At 38.8% G+C, this 25,575-nt stretch overlaps 1 protein-coding gene across 3 annotated transcripts in view; it reads right to left on the bottom strand.

Moving 5' to 3' along the window:
- The window catches only part of LOC113433190 (uncharacterized), a 116,487-nt gene that overhangs the window by 3,162 nt on the left and 87,750 nt on the right, over positions 1-25,575 (bottom strand). For 2 of the 3 annotated variants that reach the window (XM_087934963.1, XM_087934955.1), the window contains exon 4: positions 24,109-24,162. The exons of the other annotated variant lie outside the window; for it this stretch is intronic. In XM_087934963.1, the coding sequence (XP_087791089.1) occupies positions 24,109-24,162 (54 nt within the window). The remainder of the gene's footprint in view (positions 1-24,108; positions 24,163-25,575) is intronic. 3 annotated transcript variants of the gene reach the window in all.

Raw genomic sequence — 25,575 nt, 5'->3', positions numbered from 1 at the left:
GCCTTATTAAAAATTCCAATAAATATATGTAAGTCTTGACAGAATGTTAATGGAGGGCTTGAAGCGGGGATATGAAGAGAATTGTAGCCCAGCCTATCTGAAGGATAGAAGAAAATAAGCTATTGCTTTTAGGTAGGTAGGAAGGTAGGTATGTGAAATTTAAAAAATCAATAACAACAATTACTAGAACAAAATTGTCAATCAAATATAAAGAGAAATCAAACTAAAACAACTCATCTCTCAATTTTTCTAAGAGTAATTTTATTCCACAAAAGCTGGATTGGCATCAAGCTGCATTCTTTGAAGAGAACTGAACTCTGGTTATAACCAGATTAGATTTTAAACACTTTGATTGTTCTTTTTCTCTTTTCCTACTTCATGACCAACTTAGCACACAACTTTCCAAATGCCAGGGGTTTGCTTATTGCATTTTGGATGGCTAGTCTTTTTATAACAGATTTGGATTTTCAACAAACAATTAGCAGATGTTTTGTCTAGATGTTTTGTCTCTTACACTTCAGGGTCATGCTGTCATGAAGTGGTCACTGTATCCAGGATTTCACTCCTTCATCAATGCATATTCCTTAAGGGATTTTGATTTAAGAAATCATGAACTGAAGGCTTCTGTACGGCTGAGCCAATGAAATGGGTCATATCTTTTTGTCTGATAGAGAAAGGTCCATCAGATCATCTGCAACATTCTTTCTTTCATAATCTTGGAAATAAGGCAGGCATTTTATTTTTATAGAAGATACAACTCAGCAGTTTGGCAGCCTGGCCAAACTGCCTGTCTAAACATTCTTATTTACAATATAAAAGATACTGCCTGCATGCATGAACTTTAGATATTTTTACTTAGCTGTAGCTAAGAGGCTGCTTCCTAATGCAATACGATCATTACTTTTGAAGAAAAATGTTGTGGTGTTATTGATTTGACTTGTGCAATAAACCTCAGCAAGAGATAGGATAGATAGACTGAGTCAAAGCTGGAACAGTCATGCAAGACGCAGTGTCCATGTATGCAGCATGCAGAGAAACAAACTTGTTGATCTGTTGCAGCAAAATAGAGAATCTTCTAGCACTTTAAATCTAATTGATTTGTATAGCACAACATTTTTCATGGATTGGAACTCACTTCATTCTATCTATAAAATACTTTCCTTAAAAGTATTCATATAGCTAACTAGTTCTGGCATAAATGGTTATATATACAAACATGTATAAATGCATTTCTTTATGAACCCATTAAAGTCTTTTAAATAATGGTTGTTATATTATTTTAAAAAGTTTCCTTTAAAAAAAAAATACATAAAAGCATGCTATTGGACATTATTGCTAGGACTGCCTTATTCTAATTTGTCCCAAAGTGCTACAATTTTTCAAGTTATAATTCTAATAATATGTAATTATAAACGGTGACTGTAAAGTAAAACTCACAAATACATTAGTTAGCATTTTATGAATGTTTACACAATCATTTGGTTTTGAGACCTACAGTTGATTTTTTTTCTCTAATGTTTTTTTCCAAATATGTATATTTGATATGTGCAAACTTTTGCAGTTATGTTATTTTGATTCAGTTTTGCCAACTGTGTCTGCAATTCTGCCTATCAGTTAATCTACAAACACATTTTCTGAGAAAAATAAAATCTTAATAATATGGATGTTTTTAAACACAAATGCACCAGAAGGTAGCATAATGGACAACTAAGTTATCCATTCTCTCTCTAGGGTTTTGAAATAAAAATGAATGTTCCTGTTTTAAAAGTCACAAAAGTAATTGGTTGTATATTCTGAGGGTCAATATAAGAGCACATTCTTTAGCAAGCTGAATCTGCTGGACAGAGGGACAAATTAAGCAATCTGAAATCTAAATAGTTGAGACTGAGTAATCAAATATTGTGATATTCTCTTATCCAGTTTTATATCATGCAGAACTTCTGACAGCAGCAAAGGGTTAACTTTTGATTTGTTTATACCTCTTATAGCTATCTTAATACAGGTACTTCCTAAAACTTAGATATTCCCCCCCACATTATGTGTTTCAATCTCAAGTGACATATCTGACTATCAATATTTTGCATTTTATTCTCTGTAATTTTAAGTAATCAGTCTAGTTACCCATAGCTGTTTTTAGATTCAAAATAAGAAAAAGAGTGCAATAAACAATATTTTAAATTGAGAAGTTCACATTCCTGGACAAATTGCTTTTATTTCAGCCTCACCAATTGGCGCTTCAGCAAACAGATGTTTCATTTCTTGTCAAACAAACCACTGCAGTTCTTCTATGCATGAATGTCTGCAATGGCAGCCATGACACTTTCTCAAATATAAAAACATTGGAGACTTCTGCTATAAAAAGAGTTTTCTACTCTTTGTGAAACAAGTAGTATTATTTATCCCTCTCTTATACTGAGATGGGTTTCAGCACTATCACACAAAACCTTTGTTATAAAGCAAAACATTTATAGCACAAAATAATTTTAACATGAAGGGAATTTCTAACAAAGATGCTTCATTCAGATAACAAATAGATTAAGATGAACTTTCCATTTCACTTGGACAGTCGAGTTCTTCTTATTTCCCATCTTTATGGTTTGTAACCTTTTTTAGAAAAATAATTCTTTCAGCTACATTTTTCTAAAAAATAAGGACTTTTGTACAGAACACTATTTAATATATGGATTTTTGCAAACTACTGTCCTTACTAGTATATATTGCTGTGTTTGTGATGTTGTGTAAGGCTTTGTTGTTTAAAAAGATCATGATTTTGCATACCAACTCCATTTTGGTTCATACTTTGGCTCTGGAAGGACAAGTTAGGGCAGTGTGCAGACAAATGTAAATCAAACACATTTTTCTTCCCCCCCCCCCCCCATGCCAAGGTGCCAGCTTAAGGGAAAAGAAACTAGTGCTCAGCCTAGAAATTAACCAACTATAGCTCAGTTTCATGAAATCATATCCAACATCCTCCTACACAGCCAGAAGGCTTGGCTAACAGCAAGAACACAGCAGGAGAGGCATATTTTAAAAAGTCTCCATTCACCAGCCGCCTGCTGTGGCATTATGGATGGTGTGTGCTCTGGCAGGCCTCAGAATTGGAGGCTAACATAGCAACCTTTATTTAGAATTAAAGGGGCAGAATTAATCAGACAGATTTGTCCTTCCCCGTGCAAGGAAACTGCTTGCCAGTACTCTACTGAGAGGGAGGCAAGGAAAGTGGACAAAGAGTTTGGCACTTCTCTTCAATGAGAAATGCCAACCAACAGGATCGGTGAACAAACAGCAACTGGAACTTTTGGCTGCAGGCAAGCAATGGAGCTAATCCATCAAGGAAAGGGAGAACAGAACTTAAAACTCCCTAGCGTAGCATTGCAAGAGTAAAGACAGGGTTGGAGTTTTTATGGGGTCATATTAATGGAAAACAAAGATTTCACAGAAATATGGCTCACTGGACAACATACCAGTTATGATGAAAATATTCAAGTATGGAAAATCAAAAAATGTTGGATTATTAGTTGGCTTGAAGCATTCCATGGCTTCAAAATTGACTTTGTTTTGTAGGTACCACACTGATCCATGAAGGTTGCATGAGAAATATATCGAGTATATCAATATATAGTATCAAGTAAAGAAATACATCAAGTAATATTCCAAGTATATATTTCCTTAGATGCAGTCATTTAACATACCCCAGTTAGACATAAGATAGGTTTTAGGGCAAGTCACAAGAAGTCTTTCAAGAAGATGATGGATAAAAGTAAGAAATGTACCACCTGCAAGGTTGCTCCTCTGCTTTGGAACTGCCTTTAGCCCCTCTGTTGGCATGCTAGAAATACCAAGGCAAAGGAAAACCTCTCAAATGGAGATGTAACTAGTCAGTCCTGGAAAGAAGAAATGATAGAAGAGAATATATGTGGTTCAGGGTTGGAAGTGTGGAGTTCTTGGTTGCTCTCTGAGTGTACCTGTCCACTTTCAGACGTGGAGCAAATCTCACTATTATTCACACTGGTGATGTTGTTTACCAGTTGAGTAAAGTAACAAACAGCCAAGCCAAACTCAAAAGGCACCAAAGACTCTGCAAGAAACAAAACAATAATTTCCTACTTTGCATGCCCTATTCATATGATTTGTGTATATGAAAGAGATTATTTCTTTCCCTAAATATGTATTCTTTTAAATGATAAGGGGTGAAATCACAAAGAAAAAGAGGAGATGGTAAAAGGAATTTGAAAGTATCTTTGAGTTTCTTTGGATGTTTTGCTAACAGATCAAAAGAAAAGATTCCAACTGCTATCAGAATGCATTATGATCTTATTTTATTTTTCTCTTTTTAATGGATTTTCTTCCTGACTATAATAATAATTTTTTTAAAAAAATTGAAGGAGTGGTAGAAAACAGTACAATAACTGAAATAGAAACAAGTATTCAATGCCCCTTTTAAACCTTGGTGAATTTCAGGATGTTTTTACTCTAAAAGTCACATTTAGAAGCATATTTCTCCATCTAATAGATGCTCTCTGAAGAAGAACAACTACCCTGTTTCTCCAACAATATGGCCTCCCCCAATAGGAAGTCCCAGCATGTTTTATAGGCATGAAATGAAATTAAGCCCCCCCCCCCCCAAATTAAGGCCTATATTAAAACATGCGAAATGGGGGGAATGGTGGGGGCGCTTGCCATTAGGAAATACTTTTGTTGCACACCCAGATATGGTGCTGCCTGCATTGACCCCGATACGAAGTGCCCCACCAATGCCAAGGTCAACATCCAAGCCGTCGCCGCCCACCTGAAGATGCAAGGGGGGGGGAATTAAGTCACCCGCGAAAAGACGGCCTAGCCATTTTTTCGGGGCTCAAAAAAAAATAAAAAATAAGACCCGGCTTTATTATATGAGAAACATGGTAGATGTCTCCCTATCAGAAACATCTGATAGGCTGCAAATCCTGGTAGGCTGCAAATAAGAAGCTATTTTTAAAACTATTGTTACCAAAATTATCTTGGAATGCTATCATGGGAAATAGAGTAAATGTAACACACTATAACTCTATGGTTCTGACTATTTTATTTAGCATATGGCAAATACATGGATTTACAGGGGTTCAAATGTTAATGTTCAATCCACCCAGCCATTCAAGGACAGGGTGGTCTTTGTTGAAAAAATCAGACATTGGGCCAATGTAAGCTCTTGATGGACATTTGGACACAATGTGATAGATATTTTATTGAGGAGCACCACAGCCACTAAATTTCAGTTAATTCTCTAATCTTTATGGCATGCTTGCCACTTACCAACCTAGTACGAAGCATGCATTTTCCATTGAGCTGTCTCGGCGTCCAGGTTGGGAGGAGCTCCAGTCTCGGCTCTCACAGGCTGAGCTTGGTGAGGAACGCCCCTCACCATCACGTGGTCCTCGGGCGCTCCCCAGTTTTTTGCTCAGCCTCGTGGCAAACAGGCTGTTTTCCCTTGCTCTGGTCGTTCAGCATTCTAGGCCTCTCCTTCTCATTGCTTTCTACTGAATCACCGGCAGGCAGCGCAGGACTTCAGGTTTGAACTCCCCAGGGAGTGTTTTTAACATCCGAACTGTTTCCTTAAGGGGAGAAAACGAGCGCCGAGCGCTGCCCCCCGGCTTCGTTTGCCGCCTAATCGCTCCGCGCGAGCCGCCGTTTCTGCCTGCCTCTCCTCGCTTTAGCCGCCGTTCCCCGCGAACGCCATTTAGCCCAGGGAACGCTTCCTGGTTCTCCCAAAGGGTCGATTCTCTACCTTTCCCTGGGAGTTTACCGCCGCTGGGGCTGCCTCCGTTACTTGCGGCCTCCATCTTGGGCCCCCTGTGGTGTCCGCCATCTTGGGTGTGCCCTGGGCGGCCGCCATCTTGTGAGTGGCCGCATGGCCGTCCGCCATTACTAGAGGCCTTTTACAGGCCGCAGCCTTAACTGACTATTAGGCAGCCTAGGACTCCCACGTCTCAGCCTGTTTTTCATTCTACCGACAGGCCTCCTGCAGAAATAGGGCCCGTTGGCCCTGCAGCTTTTCCCCAGCAGGCGAAGTAGCAGCTCTGCCCCCCACCCCTTCCCGGTCCGCCCGGCAGAAAGCAGCTGCCCTGGCGTTCACCTTCTGGCTGATTGGTCTCTGGGCTAGGCCTGGTTCGTACCAAACCTCTATTTTAAACAGAGAAAAAAAAATTTTTGACTAAAAGGGGGCATGGGCGTGCAAGCTTGGATTCCCGGCCTCCACGTAGGCCGCATCCAGACCTGGTTTCAGCTTACATTATTCCCTTCCGCCTGCGGCCCCAGGGTCATTGGTTTTTATCAGAGGCCTACCAGTAGGCCGCATTGTTTCGCTTGACTCCTGGGCAGATCCTGGGACTGCTCAAATACCTGCTTGGTCTTCCTAGACACAAGAATCTCTGGCTCATAGTCTCTCCCCAACTAAGGAGTTAGTTGCTTGCCATGTCCCTTCCCGGTTCGCCCGGCAGGGACAGCTTGGCGTTATTCTGGCTGATTGGCCCCGGGCTAGGCCCTACTTCCCAACACGTTGCAGAACATTTCTGTTGCCTTGACAAAAAAGGGGTGCGATGCGAGCACTGGGAGTTCCAGCCTCTGCTCAGGCGGTACCCAGACCCGTTAACCGCCTCGCATTAACCAAAAATTTTTTCCCTTCTTTTTCTCTCCTCTCCAGATGGCAGACGACAATACCTCTCGTGGCACTTCTCTGAAGGCCAAGGCTAAATCCCACCACCTGCGCAAACAGGCACAGGAACCATCCAAAGCTTCCCAAAGGGATGCCCTCAGGCGACACAGGGCCCTCGAAGGGAGATTGACAGACGCTCTCATGAGTCAAGCTCTGTGCCCGGGACCCTTCCGCTCCATCAACCTCCACCCATCCTCCTCTCCCCTCCTCTCCTGCTTCTGCTTCTTCCCCACAGCCTGGACAGGCCCCTGAGGTCACCTTGCCCACCACTGCTGTAGAACTGCGCCCGGAGGAGTCTCACCCACCCCCATGGCAGAAATACCCGAAAACCTGATGCAGGCTATGGAGCTGGCCATCCGGCAAAGGTAGCGCAACAGATGCAGCAGCTGGCCGGTCTGGCCCCTCGGCCTGCGACCCCGAGGCCCTAGGATCAGCGGCCTCGCATGGTCAGAAACTCCCAAGGGGACTTAACCTTACCTTTGGAAATGGAGGGGATGGAGGCCCGAGAACCCAGGGACCCTTCCCTCTTTGGGGACGAGCAGGACCCTGACATGGGGTCCCTCATAGGCAGCGAACTCTTTTCGGGAACAGGCCCCTAGAGGGGACATGTCGGACGACGAGGGCCTCTCTCCAGGCCAGCCAGCGTTTTAGGGCTCTTTAAACCGCACCTATTTAGGTCCCTCCTGTTCAAAGCCAGGACTACCTCGGGCCTGAACCCCCTCCCCCACCCAACCCAGCGGCGGCAGGGGTTCCTCCCGACTCTCTTCTCTCAGCCCGTGGTGGAAACTGAGGTGATCCCTGTCCCGCCCATATTCTCAGACATGGTCTCTAGGCAGCTGGCCTCCTCGGGGCCCCCTCCCCCAACGCCCAGGACAAGCGGTTTTTAACCTGGAACCGCAGTTCTCCACCTTGCTCGATCCCCTCCCGTGTGGGCCGAACCCGTGGTAGGCCTGGCTTCCCGCTCTACCCCCAGCGACTCACTCGATGCTCTCCAGCCCGAGGACAAGCGAGCTGAACTGGCCCTGTGCGCGCTCACCTCTCTGACGCCTGGGCAGTCAGGGCTTCCACTGCCGCGTCTTTTTTTCACCAGGTCTTCCATCAAGTGGCTCCAGCAGCTCAAGCAGCATGTTCCCGCAGCCAATCTCAGGGCGCACCAGGACATTGCCAAGATCCTGGCCGCGGCCGAGTTCTCGGCAGACGCCACCTTCCAGGCGGCAAAGTTCTCCACCAGGGCCATTTCGTCCCAGGTCACCGCCCGCCGTCTACTCTGGCTCCGCCACTGGCAAGCGGACGTTAAAAACAAGGCTAAGCTAGCATCAGCCCCCATCTCTGGGGGAAGCTATTTGGACCGGTTCTCGACCCATTCCTGGCCGAGACCGGAACAAGCGCAAGTACCTCCCTTCCCTCTCTAGGAGGTCTGACTTCAGAGGTTCCTCTCCCTCTCCTCGCCAGGGTTCTTCCCATTCCTCCTCCTTTTCCAGATACTACCGATCCTCTCCCTACAGATCTCCCCTACCGGCGGAGCCGGATGGGGTCCGGAGGTAACTCTTCCAGGAAGCCCTCCCGGGATCCGGGAGAGGTTCGTTCGTCGCTCTCGATAATGCAGTCGTCCCCAGGCGCTTGCTTAAAAAAAAAAAAAAAGGAGAGAGGAAGGAGTGCGAGAAGGCCAATCTCTTCTCCGACCTCTAACCCATGCTTGCAACAGGCTCCTACCCCAGGAGCACTCTTGTCCCCCTCACCCTGCCCTGGGCGACTGGTCGGCAACACATCTACCCCATCCAATGCTAGCTGGGGCCCTCCTTGCGCTCCTGGTCCTCACACAGATCTCTAGCCTTCACTACTACTTTTATCCCCAGACAAGGCAGCCCTCGGCCAGCTGGGCCCTTGAGTAAAGTCGTCCGCCTCGCCATTGGGCGGAACCGAACCTGGCTCCCCAGGACAGGCCGCTGTTCCGGGAACTCGCCACGTCCAGGCAATTGGTTCCCCGGGCCTTCCTGATCCTGGCAGAGGGCCCCTCCTCCCCTCCTCCTCTCTGTCCCAGAGTTCTCCCAGGGGAATTCCCAACACGGGTCGACCTTCCCAGTCCCTTGAATCACGGTTCCAGTACACATCTGTTGGCCTCCTTGGCGGGACTGCCTTCTGGACAGCTCCACCTCCTCTTTAGGCCCCTTGTTGAGACATTCCAACCTCCAGGGTTCCTCCTGTTGGGCATGCCTTCCAGCGGGTCTTCAGGGTCCCAGGAGAGATTCTATACCAGGCGGGGCCCCACCCGCAGGACTAGCCAAGCTTTGGTATGTCCCAACCTGGACGCTTCGAGACAGCTCAATGGAAAAGGCGTTGGTTCTTACCTGATACGCTTCTTTTCATGGAGCTGTCGAGGCGTCCAGCCACCCGTAGGCCGTCTGGTGGGAAACCTGGCTGTTCGACCGAGCAATCTAATATATTTCTTTTTACTGAGTGTGATGAGAACAGGACCTTCCTTCTCGTCTGCGCAAAAACCTGGGGAGCGCCCGAGGACCACGTGATGGTGAGGGCGTTCCTCAATTTCAAGCTCGGCCTGTGAGCCGAGACTGGAGCTCCTCCCAACCTGGGCGCTCGACGGCTCCATGCCCAAAAAAGCGTATCAGGTAAGAACCAACGCCCCTTCTCTTTTGCAGATTCATCTAGCAAATTAGTTACCAAAAACAATCTAGACAGACATAAAAGTTTACTACCTGGAAAATGGAGGACATGTAAAGAATAATAAGCCATTGGCAATATCATTTATAATGAAGGAAATCTTACTGGTTTTCCATTGTATTTATTCGTTATTTTGGAGTTCTCATCGACCAAAGAACTACAGAGAATCAAATCCAAAGGATTGATAGTCAGGTATGTCAGAAGCTTGGTTGTTTCTGCTTCTGACCTTGGGCAGACAAACTTGTTACAGCATGAAAGACACCACAAAAATGCAACAATTTGCTTTTCTTTACTTTTATAATGCCAACAGCCTGAATGAAGGCTTTTTGTGCAGTCTTTTTCAACTTGGTCTCCTCAAATTGATTGAGATTAGGATTCCAATGACTCCAAACTACTGAAACTACTGATGATTGAGCCAACTGGAGCTGTATTCTAAGAAACCTGGAGGTTAAAAAAAAGTCTATATTCTTGGGAACAACAAAGGTACTTCCAATTCTATTAAAGGCATTTTCTTATCAGCCCCCATTAGGATTTCCAATTATTTTAGAGGTATCTTCCTAACATTCTCTTTAAAGTGTATATCACAAATAAGCAGGAAACAATTGTATTAGATCAGTAAGGATTTCAAAATCTCAAGGATAATACCATTCCCAATCCACAGTTTGACATTCTAATGTTGATCTTATATCCTGCTACTTTTGTAGCCCACCCACAGGCAAAAATAAGCTGACAGAAAGCCTCATCTGTTTTAAATCAGCTGTAGATCTGTGGCTGTAGATGAAAGCCAAGTCTAACATTCATCGTGGCTGGGGATTAAGCCATTGGCTCTACTTGCTAAACCACTGCTTTATTCAAGCAACTCTCTTCTCTCCCCCCTCTCCCCATTATTTTATTCCTGATTTGGTTGGTTGGCTTTAGGTCCTGAGGACAACAATGATAAGCACCAAATACTGCATCCTTCTTTTGCAGGTTTTGGAGGTAACTTGTTACTACCATTCTACTGAAGTATTTTAATGCTGTCATATTCAATAGCTAAGTATAGTTTTCATTTTCCCACGTGCATTTTAGAGCAGCTTTTAAAACAATTGTTTCTGTAATTCTTTTAATTACCAAATTATTGTTTTAACTTCTACCATTAGCTTGAGGAAATACAGCATATCAACAGTTTCATAATTACAGAAGAATTTGCTAGTGTGATTAGTACAGCAATGTTCCACTGCCTTGAACTTTCTTTTTAACAGAGTTTTTTCTTCCCTTTATATGAGCTCTCTCTGCTTGTATTGGCAGATATAATTTGATATTATGTCCTTCAGTGATTTGGAATTGTGTTCCAGGACAGTTCCTTCACCCAGACACTTTCTAAGCATTCACTTTTGGCAACGGTTCAAGTCCATCACATTGTAGAAAATGGTTGAATTAAAGTTCCAACTTACAATATTAGAAAGGATAAATACTTGTTTAGTTCCCTTATAGGGCAGTTGCAATGTTGCTGGGGTGGCTTTATGTGAAAAGGCCAAATAAACATGCCAATGTTCTCATTAAGGACAAAAAAAAAATCCCAGAGCTAATGTATTTACAAAGTTGTCAGGTGGCCACTGGCAACTGTACAAAGGGATAACTAGACAATGCCCAATCTTCTTTCAAAAGCTCTTTACAAAGGGAGGCTTTATGCTCTGTTACACCTAACCAGGCATATTAGAAAATTAGCTGGGTCTTGGTTCTTACTCAAATCAAGACAAGATAATCATAGCTTTTATTTATCCCCACTCTCTTTGCACTGAAAAATGATTTTGTTATGATATAATACAAACAGTAAACTTCAAACACAAGTAAAATATATTTGCATGTGTTTGTATCAACTTAACAGACTGGGATATTTTAAAATATGTTCTACTTATAAATTGGGCTGTTAACAGATAGATACCTAATTCCCTTACATGGATAAAACAACAGAATTGTGACTCAGTAGCAATCTGCTTTCCCTAATTTGGAAATGAGGACAATAGGTCATTACTTATTTTTTTCTGGATTTTGCAATCTGTGTGGATCTCAGAGAAGAGTTTATGTGCACTACTGGAATGTTTCTCCTCTTATTTTCATGTCTATATTTTCTATTCCAATGACTTCTTGCTTGGATGATCCAGACTACAATGCTGTTTTCCCTGTTTTGTAGCCAATTCTAACAACATCTCAAGAGAATCATGATGGTTGGATGAATGAGATTAGGTTCTTGGCAAGCAATGGAAGCAGTCTTGCCTTTAAGCCAGAGGGATAATGTAACAAACTGTTCAGGTACTTCTGGAATGAAGTCAATCTCAATTCAAAGACTTCATAAAGAAACTTATTTTATTGCAGAAGTACAAACCAAACATGCTGAAGTAGTAGGAATTCAGTTACATTGAAATAATATTTAGAATTCAATTTTTGATGATTCAGTCTAGAAAGTTATCAAAGATGAAGCAATATCATACAGGAAGCAATATTGTATAAAAAGTCCCTTGCATAACAAATGTGGGATTATCCAACTTGTCCCAAAATGGTCATTCCAGGTAAACTGAGCCTACAACCTTCTAAATTTTCAGTCAATACAGCAGTTCTTGAAGCTATAATTTCAACATTTCAGCTGAATACTTCAGCTGGAGAAGACTGATCCAAGAGAACCAGTGTTTCTTTAAGCTGCTAACATTTTCACAGCAGACAAAGTAGCTTTTTGCTAACATTTAGGCTAATTTTACAGAGATCAATTTGAAATTCCCATAATATCCCATCAAAACCATATTAGGAAAACAGCATCTATGTTATACTGAGTCAGACCTCTGTCCTTATTTAAATATTGTTCCACAGTAACTGAAGCACAGCAGGCTATAAGCCATTTGCATCAAAATAAATAAAAAGGCTCAAGTGCTATCTGCTTCTTCAGTTAAAGCAAACCAAAAATTTTCTTCATAAAAATCTCAAAAAATTGCTGCCAGCCAATATAAAATGATGAAAATTCTGATCCAATATAAGGCAAACTTCCAGCTCTCCGGAATTTCAGACACAGATCTTCTCCAGTCTTGCTGGAAATTCCGAGAGATAAACCTGTGTTCCTTACCACTGAGCTACAGAAATGTAGTAGCACCAGTATACCACCAACACAAGCTTTGAAAGGGTGTAGCTTTGAAAGGGTGCTGCTGGTACATGTACTTGTAAAGCTTTATGGCCTTTATGTGTAATGCAAATCAGATGCTAACCCCAGGATCCACAGCGCAAGGAATGAATGGATTCCTTATGGCTAATGTGCAATGAGTGAAGATGCACATGCATAGAACACCCAACAATTTGCATTGCCTCAAAACACTGCAATCCCATAAAGCTAAGCAATCCAAGGCAGACAATATTATCCATTCAGAAAGGAATTAGTGCTGCACATGCCAGCGCAGTACATTTACCTCTGGAAAAACTGCTTTACTAGCAGAGGTCAAGGGTAAGAATCTTGGGTGTATTATACAGCAAAAGGATTAAATGAAAAGGAATCAAATTCCCACAAGCATCACAAAGAAGAAGAAAAAAGAACACTGAAAATTTACTACCACTGTAGAGGAAAATCTCTTTCTCCTGGATCACTGGATGAAATCTCCGTCAGTTTATTCCCAATGTATTTGAGAAACAGTCATGTAATCTCCCCTCCTCCAACGCTATAAATGTATTTTTAATAAAGGTATCTGTTATTGCATTCCATTTATTCTTAATATTGAATATTTACAAAATCTGTGGATCTCTGGGCATGCATAGATAATTTTGAAAAAGTATGTCTAATTTTTCCTATACAGAGATACATTTCATAAATGATATTGGTTTTATTTTTTCAGTGCAGAATTAAGCCATACAAATTGTTTAGGCAGCAAAGCTTCAAGGGATTTCAATTATCTGGATTTCTATAAAGCGTATTTTGATATAGATATGCTTACTGACAAATTAACAAGAACATATTAGCTATTAAATATGATATTAATAGAATTTCTATCTGCTCAAACTTAACTAGTTAATTTACTGTGTTTAGAGAAAAAATACAATTTATGCAAGTATATACAACAAAAATTATCCTCATTATTGCAACCCAAAAAAAGTTAACATGTGGGTGAAACTCTAAGAGGAGGAAGAATCACATACTTCCATCACTGATTCCAGCCCTGTTCAATGGTGGTAATTTGCTGCTGGAGCATCTTTAATAAATGACAGTTTTTAGGCACCACTTTTAGAAGAACTGAAAATGGAACTTAAAAAGTACAAAGAAGATGCACAAGAAGGGAGAGGTTCTTTTGGCTTCATATTTCAACTCTTAGAAATGGAGATCTGGAACTATGAGAAACAACAAGAAATGCTTGTAGGACAAGAAGATTGAGACAAAGAAGAAGCCATCTTTAATGATCAAGTAATTTTATGTGGGGGGGGAGGAAAGGGGGGAAAGAGAATGAAAAGTTTAAGATTTGAAAAAACAACCAAAAAAAGAATAGTTTGAAAAATAAGTATAATATTAGAAAGCAACAGAAGAGAGGATTACAGAAGAGAGAATTAGAAGTAGAGAGACAAGGGGGCAAAAAGGGGAGGGGAAAAGAACGGGAAGAAGGAAAGGAAAAGAAGTTATAAAAGAAACAAGATATAGAGAAACAGGGAAAAGGTATAAGAATTGAAAGTATAAGCCCGTTTAAAGATAATGGGTGAAAACTTAATTGTAAAAGGGATTCTGCAAAGGTACATAAGATAGTATTGTTATATTACAAATAGAAATAATTTTAGAAAATATGATTAAAATGAAGGATAAAATATTTATCGTAATCTAGTGGAATGTTTGTTAATAAATTAATGAAATAAAGTGAATGAGAGAATTAAATTAGGAAAGGATGGGAACATTTTAATTATTATTGATTTATAAAATATAAGTGAAGAGAAATATGAGGGGGGGGATAAATTATGGATAGTTTATAAGTGTTCCCAAGGAAATATGATATTTAATTGAAAAGAAATGTTAAAGATGCTAAGATTTTAATGAATATTAATGATAGAATTGAAATGGAATGAGTGCTTTATTTACACACACACACACACATATAATCTTTTTTTAAGAATATAGTGTGTATTTTAAGAATGTACCAAGCAGAATTCGATTGGAAGTTATGTATTATATTGAATGTTATAATCTTAAAGGTATACATTGAAGCTTAAATAAGAGTTGAATGGATAAAATTAAAAGATATAAAGGTGTCATACTCCAATTAGTAACTACAGGGGAAAATTTGTTTAATGAGAAAAAATAACATGAAATTGAAACAAGACAGACAAAAGTACAAATATAATGATTTGAATTGAGATGAAATAATCCAAATAAAGTTGAGAAAATTAAAAGAGGGGAAAAACTATGTAAAACATGTAAAACAGTAATAAGATATGGAATAGAACACAAAAATGAACATGAAATTGAGTTTGTGTCTGTATGAAGAAGTGATAAGCCGGGACCATGCTATTTTCAAAGAAAGATGTTTTATTTGTATTATGTTTTTTTTGTGTGAAAACCCAAATAAATTTTTCAATAAATAATTAAATAAATGACAGCTTACCCTCTGCTTAATAGAAAGTTTGTAAGTTTCCAAGACAGCTTGTTCCATTGCTGCTGAACAGTTCCTATTACCAGAAAGTTCTTCCTAATGTTTAGTGTAAATTTCTTTGCTTTTAACTTGATTTTGCCATACTGTCCCACTGCATCAGAAAACTAAATTCATCTTTATATATAGCAGCTTTCAAATATCTTTAGGAGGCTGTAACTCCTCTGATTCTATGATACTTATTCTCATCTTCTGGTATAGAATCTTCATTGTATAAAGCTACTTTCTCCACAATTTTTAAAATTTCAAATTACTCATTTGTTACCACAAACAAAAAAGTCTATAATTAACTGTTCTTGCTCTTTTTTCTTCTTTCTCTTTTCTCCAACTGCTTTGCTCTGGTACAACATATGGATAAGGATTACTTAAAACTAACATAGTCAAGAGGAAAAAACTATTGTTCAAAATAGGATTTAAACTGTTCCATCCTTAAATGCTTGACCCAAATGATTCTTTTGCCTGACTTTTCAATAAGCATTTAGTCAAACAAATAAGCAGATTATCAAAGAACACAAATGAGATTAGCGATTAGGTTGCACTATAACTGGATGAAGTGTGTGTGTGTGTGTGTGTGTATGTGTGTGAGAGAGAGAGAGAGACAGAGGAGAGAGGAGAGAGAAAGAGAGAGAGAAAGAGAGCAGTGTCTCTTTCTAGAACTAATGAAATTTAGAATCTAATAAAATAGTCTCTGCTCATTAAATAATGATGCTTTTTATGGAGTTTACAAAATTTGTTATTTGATTAAATGTTTTGTTTGTTTTGATAAACACTAAATAACTTTCACTTTTAATTCGCATTTCTCCACAATTATAAGTGCATTGTTATGTACTTAGTACATAAGTACTACATTTGTTAAAGAAAAAAAAAATCTAACCAAGCGCATACTTCCAAGATATTGATATACAGTATTGTAACGAGATGAAACCAAATAAATGTAAACATAATTTATGTGATCCTCATTTTGGATGAACTTACATAGTAGGTGAATTGATACAACTTTTTTTCTACATTTATCGGTCTTCATTCCAAAGTTCATTATTCAAAAGATATTTCAAAATACCTTAACAATCATTTATTTTATCTTAAATTTATTTGTAATTTTCCATATTGTTAGGGCAGAGGTCTTGCTGGGGTTCTTCCAAAGAGGCCTCTCCAAGGGTAGTAATGCCAGTGAAAAAATATGGGGGCATACCTTTTCTTCATCACCTACAGTATATTTCTCGCCAATTGCTAAATAGGCTTGTTGAAAGCTTTTGGGGTCCTTAGTGCATCTATTTCATATTTTCATCTTTATAGACTTTTTTGTTAAAAGGAAAAAAGGGAGGGAAAGGTAGGTAGGACAGTTCATGACAATGATGTATGGACTCTAAAAAACTCAGGGAACTAGGTAAGAAGTTAACATTATACAGGTAGTCCTTGCTTAATGACTATTTATTGAGCAACCATTCAAAGTTACAACACTGAAAATCTGTACTTGTATTTGTACTTTGTACTTGTACTTGTATACTGTATCTTTATCAAGACAGTCAGCATAATGTATTATTTGCAACTGGCAAAGGGGATTTTAAATCAAGAGTTCTCATTCATTGAAGACTTAAAGAATTCTCAAAAGAAATCCAGGGTTGACTGTATCAGGCAGTAAGTAGATTCAAAAGGCAGACACCATAGAATACTGAAAATGATCAGCTATCAAACCAATTCTTCCCAGTACATTTCAAAGATGTGTTCATCTATGAGAAAGAGAAATGCATGGGCCACAATCTAAATGGACATGGTATAAATTCTGTAAGTAAATGTATCATGTTCAAATTGTAATTTGCTGTCTCCCAGAATATATCACAACAGATTATTCTTTCTGGCATGTATCAGAATAAGTATTGTTTTTTTAGTTCTGCTAATGATGGAAATGTTATCTTTGACATGCTAATATCCTACAGAAGAAAGCTACAAAAAACATCCTTACCATTCATTTTCATCCCCTAAATTCATTTTACTACTGAAATAATCAATTTTCATCCTCAGGGCAGGGTTCAAATTAATTATTTTTGGTAAGAAAAAAAACTAAGATGCTCTTGTTGTTCTCTGAGCTTCTTGCAGACATTTCATTATAAAAACTAGGTAACATCATTAGTGCTAGTCATGTTACCTAATCTGGGTAATGGAACATCTGCAAGAAAACAACCAAGCTCAAGGACCCCTCATTTCAATTGTGAGCTACAAATATTCTCCGTCATTGGAAACAACTAAAGTAGATTTCAGGTTTTACTAAGTTACACTTTCTTATATTATATCCATTAATTGGTTTCTACATTGAGTTTTATTGCCAGACTATGTGTATAAACACAACAAATAAACTATTTGAGTAGCTGCTCCTATCTCTTCAGTTATATTATCCTTGATTATATTGTTATACAGTATAATACATCTTGTTCATTCTTGCACAAGGTAAAACTTTTGCCAACAAAGTGAAGCCTTGAATACCTACTCAATTCCAAGTTGAAAAATAATATTGTTGTTTAAGTAGGCACAAAGTTTCACCTGTCTACAGTGGCCTTTTAGTCTACTGAAAGAAGAATTAAGGGAAATGGTTTGATGACTCTGGTCCAAATCCAAGGAACTAAGGGTATCAAGATAAGACATAATCTTTCTCTTTTCCGTTCCAGCTTAACTTATGTTGCAAACAGCACAAATGAAAAGAAGAATTGAGAATTGTATGACACTTAAATTACGGGGGGAGGGGGGGGAAGAGAGATGAAAATAGGGGAGTCTTCTCTGTATCTAGAAATTATCTGATGCATGTAAGGCACATACTCAAAAATAGTCCCCTGATTAGTTTGCTAGAACTATAGCCAAAGGGACAGTCCTGTACTCAGATGTTTGAAAGATCTTAAAATTTTCTAGGGTTATTTTTTCTTTAAAAGCTCTTTAAAAAAAATGTAGGGAAAAACATGACTCTACACATAGGGACAAGAAATAGAAGTGATGAACTAAAAGAATGGCTCTTGGGTTCTGAACATCCCTTTTATAGAGTAAAAAAACACCTCAATATTTTTGCAGAGTTACTCTTCTAATATGGAATTCATTCTAGTTGGTTGTGTGTCAATAGGAGACAGGCCAAAACAGGCAATGTACCTGTACAAAATGTTGTATGAAATAATTAAAAGTGATTGACTATCCCCCATCCTCCAAAAAAACAAAACAAAAGCTGAACATGTTGAGTAGCTTGAAAGAACCTCAGAATGTTTCAATTAAAAACCAAACCAAAACAAAAACACAAATCCAGAGGTGGGAGAAGAACTGCCAACATGTTGGGACTCCAGTTCTCAGGTGGGAGAAGAGATGGTAACCTGGCACTGGGAACCAGGATTGCACTGGAATGAAATTGGCACAGAGACAGAAGAATAGTACCAATAAAGATTTTGATTTCATGTGCATATTTGCAATGCCAAGACTTTATTCCATGGCTATTTTCCAGATTATTTCAAAACCTTGTTATAAATTAAGCCCTTGCAACAGTTATCTTAGAGATAATTTTTATGCATAATGCCTTCCCAGGCTATGTGGCATTTTTTAATTCATTTTTTGCTTCCACATTTTAAAAATGGCATTGTTGCCTGCCTTGATTTACTGGGTACCGCCTTTGCAGCTTTTAGAAGAAAAGCTAGATATAGAAATCCTAATTAGAGCTAGGAAAAGAAACCTCTGTTTCAGCTTTAGGTTGTAATATGCTGGTGAAAAAATAAGAACTGCACTGCTTTGAAAAACAAAGCAAACATTTGTTGTTGCTGTTAGTCGCGAAGTCGTGTCCCACCCATCATGACCCCATGGACAACATTCCTCCAGGATTCCTGTCTTCTACCATCCCTAAAGTCCATGTAAACTCACAATGACTATTTCAGTGACTCCATCCAGCCACCTCATTCTCTGTTGTCCCATTCTTCTTTTGCCCTCAATCGTTCCCAGCATTAGGCTCTTCTCCAGTGAGTCCTTCCTTCTCATTAGATGGCCAAAGTATTGTGTTTCATCAGAGCAAACATACATACACACAAAAGGTACAAATCTGTTTCTCTAGACCTAAGGATGCTACAGAGAATTGTGAGCCACAGCAATCCACATTAATCTTGGAATAAATCCCTTTTCTAGGTTGCATTTTGCCTTAATCCGTAGAAATGTATTTTCTTCTTCCTTTACCTCAGAGATAGAAACAAGGTTTCCAAATCCTTTAAACTTCAGAATACTTTATATAGTGAAATTAACACCAACAGTAGCATCATTTAGGATCTATCTAGTTGTATTTATCTCGTTGTCCTTTAAGAAAAAAAAAGCAGGGAGATAGATTGCAGAATGGCTTTCAAAAATGAGTGTCCTATTTTGACAATATGAAGACATGTTCTTGAATTTTACTTCAGGAAATCAGAAGAAAGAAAAGCCACTATGTACTGGGCAAGCTAACCCGATTAGTTCATTTCCAAAAACTACAGGAAAAACATGACATTATAGAAAAACACAAAAAAGTTCTGTTTTTTGGCAGCAATCTGGTGTGCAAGTCACTCAGTAGTGATTCATTAGCACTTTTCCTCATTCTACATAAAAAAAGCTATCAGAAAACCCTAACATTGGCTGACTTAGCCTAACAATATCAAAAGGGCTCTGTCTGAAAAAAAATCCAGACAGATGATTAAAGACAGCTTCAATTTGCAATTATCATAAACAAGATGCCATTTATTTGGCCTCTGCACCAATCCATCCTCAAATTTTTGCCTTAAGTTTTATTTATTTTTATTTATTTATTTTGATTTGTCAATCGCTTACAAGATAATAGGTATAAGTATATACACACTTATGAATACATGAAATGGGTACATATAAGAAAAATAAAAGAAACAATAGGACAGGGACGGTAGGCACGTTGGTGCGCTTATACACACCCCGTACAGACCTCTTAGGAAAGGGGTGAGGTCAATAGTAGACAGTCTAAGGTTAAAGTTTTGGGAGTCAGGAAGAGTATTCCAGACATTGACCACTCTGATGTTGAAGTCGTATTTCCTGCAATCAAGTTTGGTGTGGTTAACCTTGAGTTTGTATCTATTGTGTGCTCTTGTGTTGTTATGGTTGAAGGTGAACTATTTATTCATTGACAGGTAAGTCATTGCAATGTATGATTTTATATACTATACTTAGATCAGACCAAAGACGGCATAATTCAAAGTTTTCTAAGTCTAGAATTTCAAGTCTGGTGGCATAAGGTATTCTACAATGAGTAGAGGAGTGGAGAATTCTTCTTGTGAAATATTTCTGGACTTTCTCAATTGTGCTAATATCAGATACATAATGTGGGTTCCAGACTGATGAGCTGTATTCAAGTATTGGTCTAGCAAATGTTTTGTATGTTCTAGTTAGTAGTGTAATATTACCAGAGAAAAAGCTACGTAGGATTAGGTTAACAACTCTTAATGCCTTTTTGGTTATGTAGTTACAGTGGGTTCTAGTACTTAGATCATTAGAGATGAGTATTCCAAGGTCCTTTACAGAGCTTGGATCATCAACAAGGTCTTGACTATTTACAGCTTGTATTCTATGTTCTGATTTTTTTTGCCAATATGTAAGACAGAGCATTTTTTGTTGAGATTTGAAGTTGCCATTTGTTTGACCATTCTGATACATAGTCAAGATCTTTTTGAAGGGTAGTAGTATTGTCTGTGGTATTGAACAGCTTTACATCATCAGCGAAGAGAATACAGTTGCTCTTAATATGATCACAGAGGTCATTTATGTACAGTATGAAGAGAGTTGGTCCTAGAACACTGCCTTGGGGCACACCACTATTGACAGGTACAAAATTTGATAGGACACTCCCAATTTTGACTATTTGTTGTCTGACAGGAATCCTTCTATCCAGTTATGCAGTTGTCCAGAGATACCATAAGATTTTAGTTTTAGGAGTAGTTTGTCATGTACCACTGAATCAAAGGCTTTACAGAAGTCTATGTAGATTGCGTCTATTGTTTTGCCCTGATCGAGTTGTGTAGTCCATATGTTTTTGCATATATTCATGAGAAATAAAAATGTAAAGTATGGAACTTGATTTTATTTATTAGATTTTTTTCCCACCTTTATTACTTTATAGATAACTCAAGAAAGCAAAAATACATAATACTCAGCTATGGAGATTCTCAATCAGCCAGGTCATGGTTGTCCCAAAAGTGCTTTTCCAAAAAGCAACTGGATCTTTTTCTTCAATTGAAGAAGCTTCTTAGATTAGAAGAAAAATATTTTCAAGGGGAAAAAAAACAAGAAAGTCTAATTCAGGGGTCAGGGAACTTTTTTACCTCTTACCCCCCAAAAAATTTATAAACGCAGACGTTACCCCTCCCGGCCTCTCCCCTCCCGGCCACCTCAGGCTGCTGACACATAATTTGGAGGTCGAGGCGGGAGGAGGTGCCCTCCCCGCGGCTGGGAAGAAGGCGGGATAGCTCGCCCAGGGAATGAAATGTCACCAGGCTTCCCGAGGGCTTCTGGGAATTTTCTCGGGGCCAAGGCGGCAGTTGCAGGTGCCTCTTCGCTTCCTGTGTGCCTGGCAGTGATGAGAGGCTTCGGGGAGGGAGCCGGGCTGGCTGGCTAGTTGGCAGGCAGGCAGGGCCTGGGGAGCGAGGAAGCGGGAAGGGAGGATGATATTTGGGAGCCACGGTGACACAAACTGCGCGCGAAAAGCGTGCAGTCATCGCAGCGCGGGGAAAGCGTCCCTTTTCCCAAAATGCTCTGCCCTATGCCAGAAGCTCGCCTTCCCTAAAAACGGGCGGCGCGGCTCTTGCAGAATCTAGCCTGGAGTCATTTCCGACCCAGGAAACAAGGGTGGGGTGGAGGGGATAAATTTGCCTCAAGGGTGTTTTAATAACTGCTGCTATGCCGATAGTTCCGCCATTGGCCAGCGCAACCTCCTCATTACCCCCAGATTTTCACTTTTACCCCATTTGGGGTAATTTACCCCTGTTCCCTGACCACTGGTCTAATTGCATTTTGGAAAAGCACCTTTGGGATAGATAATACTCCTTCCCTCCTCCTATTTTCCCCATAATAACAACCCTGCGAGGTGGGTTGGGCTGAGAGAGATTGATTGGCCCAAAGTCACCCAACATGCCTAAGACAAGATTAGAATTCATAATCTCCTGGTTTCTAAGTCAGATTTTAGCTAGTACACAAAAGTGACTGAAATTAAATTAAGTTTCTTAAATTATTACTTCAATTACAGAAATATACGCTGTACAGAAGTAATTCCTGAAGTGCTTCCATATTGTACATTTGTACCCTATTTTTTTACGAGGGATCAATGTATTTATATTTTCTAGTTGCTCTAGAAAGGGGTGCAGGGTTTCAGCTTAAGCAAAACAAATCCCCTTTATCCTGGGAGTTAGCAAAGGAATACAGCACCTTGTTTTACAGAAACAGCATTTCAACTGGAAAGTGTACATTATCTTGTGCATACTGAAAACTTAATGCCCAGTTACTAAAATAAGGTACTGTGAAGAACTGTTCAGAAACTTCATGAGTCCAAATCATTACTTTACTGACTAATAAACTGCAAAGCAAGTACAGTATTTTCACCTTCAAGTTTCTATTGTTTGTCCCATATGATGACAAACACAGTTTCTCCTTCTTTATAACAGGCCTATTGACAGAGCAGAAATGTGTTTTTTTCTGCATGGTTATCCCTGGTAACAAATAACTAATATTTCTTAATCAGCTCAAATATTTTTAAAAAATCCCCCCCACACACATTTGGCTTAATTATTCAGAAATGTAATTCAAGCTGCTGGCTATCACCTTTAAAGCTCGCACATAGTTTGAAGTCTGGTGATCTTCAAGAACTCATACTCCAAATTGAAACTGCTTGCCCCAGAAATACTTTCTCTTAGGCATGGTGGGTGATGAGCATTTTCTACAGGAGGTTCCCTTACGTGGAATCGACTCCGCCCAGAATAAAACCTGTACTCTCCTAACATTTACGAAGTGGTTAAAAACTTGCCTAGTCCAAAAGCTTTTGGGAACCAAAGTAGCTGTTAGGTGGCTATGCTTGGCACAACTTAAGGGTGATAGTAATATGTATTACTAATACTGGTTGTGATGATTAGATCGGTTACTCACAATTGTTTTATGGTTATTGCATTTCTTTACTATGTTATTCTATCTGTGTGTTTGCAAGCCACTTAGTGTCACAGTGATTTGAAGTGGCATATAAGCCTTCATAAAGAAAATAAATGGCTTGCATATAAACATCTTCTAAAATGTTCTTGTGATATAATGGGGAGCAATACAAGCCATCATTGGCTAACATTAAGCAACTTAGGAGAGGGTGGATTAAAAAACATGGATTTTGCAAGAGCTGAGTATTAAAAAAATGAAATATATGTAAATGTACCCTCACCCCTATTATTACCTTCAGTTATTAACTTACCCTACTAGTTTAACCTATACAATTTACTTATCTTATAACATACTAAAATGTCTTTCTTTGGCTATTCCAGCTGAATCATACAGCCCATTTTTTTTAGATCTCCTTACTCAGATTATCAAAATATGAAAACTCTGTTTTTTCTTCATGCTTGGAAGTACTGGGCTTATTTGCTACCCTCTTTGCCTGAAAGGAGGTACACAAAATATCCTCTGAGGCAATTGATAGTCTATCCTTGAAGAACTCTTACATTTTACACTTTCTACTATCCAGGAAACCATAACAACTATGACATAACTGTGTGTGTGCGCACACAATTGTTTCAGGGCAAATGAATGTCATGTTAAACATTGCTTTCCAGAACATGAGCAAGGCAAGGACAAAAAAGTGGGAGTTGAAACTTACATTTTAATTATATTTAAATATGAATTTAATTACATTTTCATTCAATTAATCAAGTTCAGTTAATATGATCATCCCCTCTACATTTAATTCTTTGCACTTCCCAGCCCACATTTCTAAAAACCAAGAACTTTTACAAGGGAACTAGAAGGCCATCAGCTGTGGACTTTTGCTCTAAGGAATGGCACATGATTTTGACACAAATGAGGGAAGGGGAAAAAAAATGTATCTACGGCTCAACTTACGCGGATTTTGATGATCCTTGTCTTTGTACCACAATTCTTCTTAAACAGCATCTTCTAAAAGAGAAGCAAAAACCTAAGGTGAAAGTCAGCTGAAGTTTGAATGAGAAATGTAACATTACTTCATAATGAAAATCAGTGAAGTACTAGAAAGGAGACTGAAGAGTGCATTAAAAGGATTTTTCAAAACCCAATACTTTGAACTTAAAGGGTGTTATTGTGTTGAAAAAAGGGAGCAGGTTAGAATGACTCACAATGAGACAGAAAAAAAAGAGACTAAATTTTTGGTTGAAAGTATTACCATTTGGTATATAATAGGACTACTTTGGTATATACTGTAACTCACCTTTTTAATGTTATCCTGTTATATTTTACTCTCGATCAACTAAGCTGTGTGCTTGATGTGATTATCAAGATGCAAATTCATTCTAAAAGAGTCACAAATTTTTTTCTATATGCAGCCGCTGTGATTCCCTACACGCCCAAATTTTGAATATTAGTTTAGCAATATTTCTACTCTTCCCTTAACAATTATTTTACAGTGTTCACCGGAGAAAAAGATCATTAAGTCCTTTAAATTCAGGGCACAGACTGAAAGAGAAATCAACAGTACTTATTGTAATGCAGTGGATGGGAACATTTTAATTATTATTAATGATTCATAAAAATATAAGTGAAGAGAAATATGGAAAAAAAATGATTATGGAAAGTTTATAACTGTTCACAAGAAAGTATGATATTCAATTGAAAAGAAATTATATTAAAAAAGAACTAATATTAATGATAGAATTGAATTGGAATGGAATGGATGTTTTATTTACTATTGATACACACACACACACACACACACACACACACACACACACATACATACATATATACATATACATATACATATATATATATATATATAGAACATAGTGTGTATTTTAAGAATGTACCAAGCAGAATTCGATTGGAAGTTATGTACTATATTGAATGTTATAATTTTAAAGGCATAAATTGAAGTTTAAATAGGAGTTGAATGGATAAAATTAAAAGATATAAAGGTGTGTCATACTCCAATTAGTAACTACAGGGGAAAATTTGTTTAATTATAAAAGATAATATGAAATTGAAACAGGACAGACAAAAGTACAATTATAATGATTGGAAAGACATTGAAACTTAGAAAAAGATATATTTAGAATTTAGGTATGAGATAATTAAAAATAAAGTTGAGCAAACCAAGGGAGGGGAAAAATTATGGAGAAAATGTTAAAATAGTAATAAGATATGGAGTAGAACACAAAGATGAATATGAAATTGAGTTTGTGTCTGTATGAAGAAGTGATAACCCAGGATCATGCTATTCTCAAAAAAAGATGTCTTATTTGTATTATGTTTTTGTGAAAACCCAAATAAAATTCATATTAAAAAAAAATTCTGCTACTGGTTCTCCAGAACTGGTCAGAACCTGCTGAATACCAC

This window comes from Pseudonaja textilis, chromosome 1 (assembly GCF_049901715.1).
Source record: "Pseudonaja textilis isolate UNSWEBS1 chromosome 1, rPseTex1.2, whole genome shotgun sequence".
In the NCBI taxonomy this organism is placed as follows: Eukaryota; Metazoa; Chordata; class Lepidosauria; order Squamata; family Elapidae; genus Pseudonaja; species Pseudonaja textilis.
The sequence above is the reverse complement of the archived record's forward strand: the minus strand, read 5'-3'. Positions and strand labels throughout refer to the sequence as shown.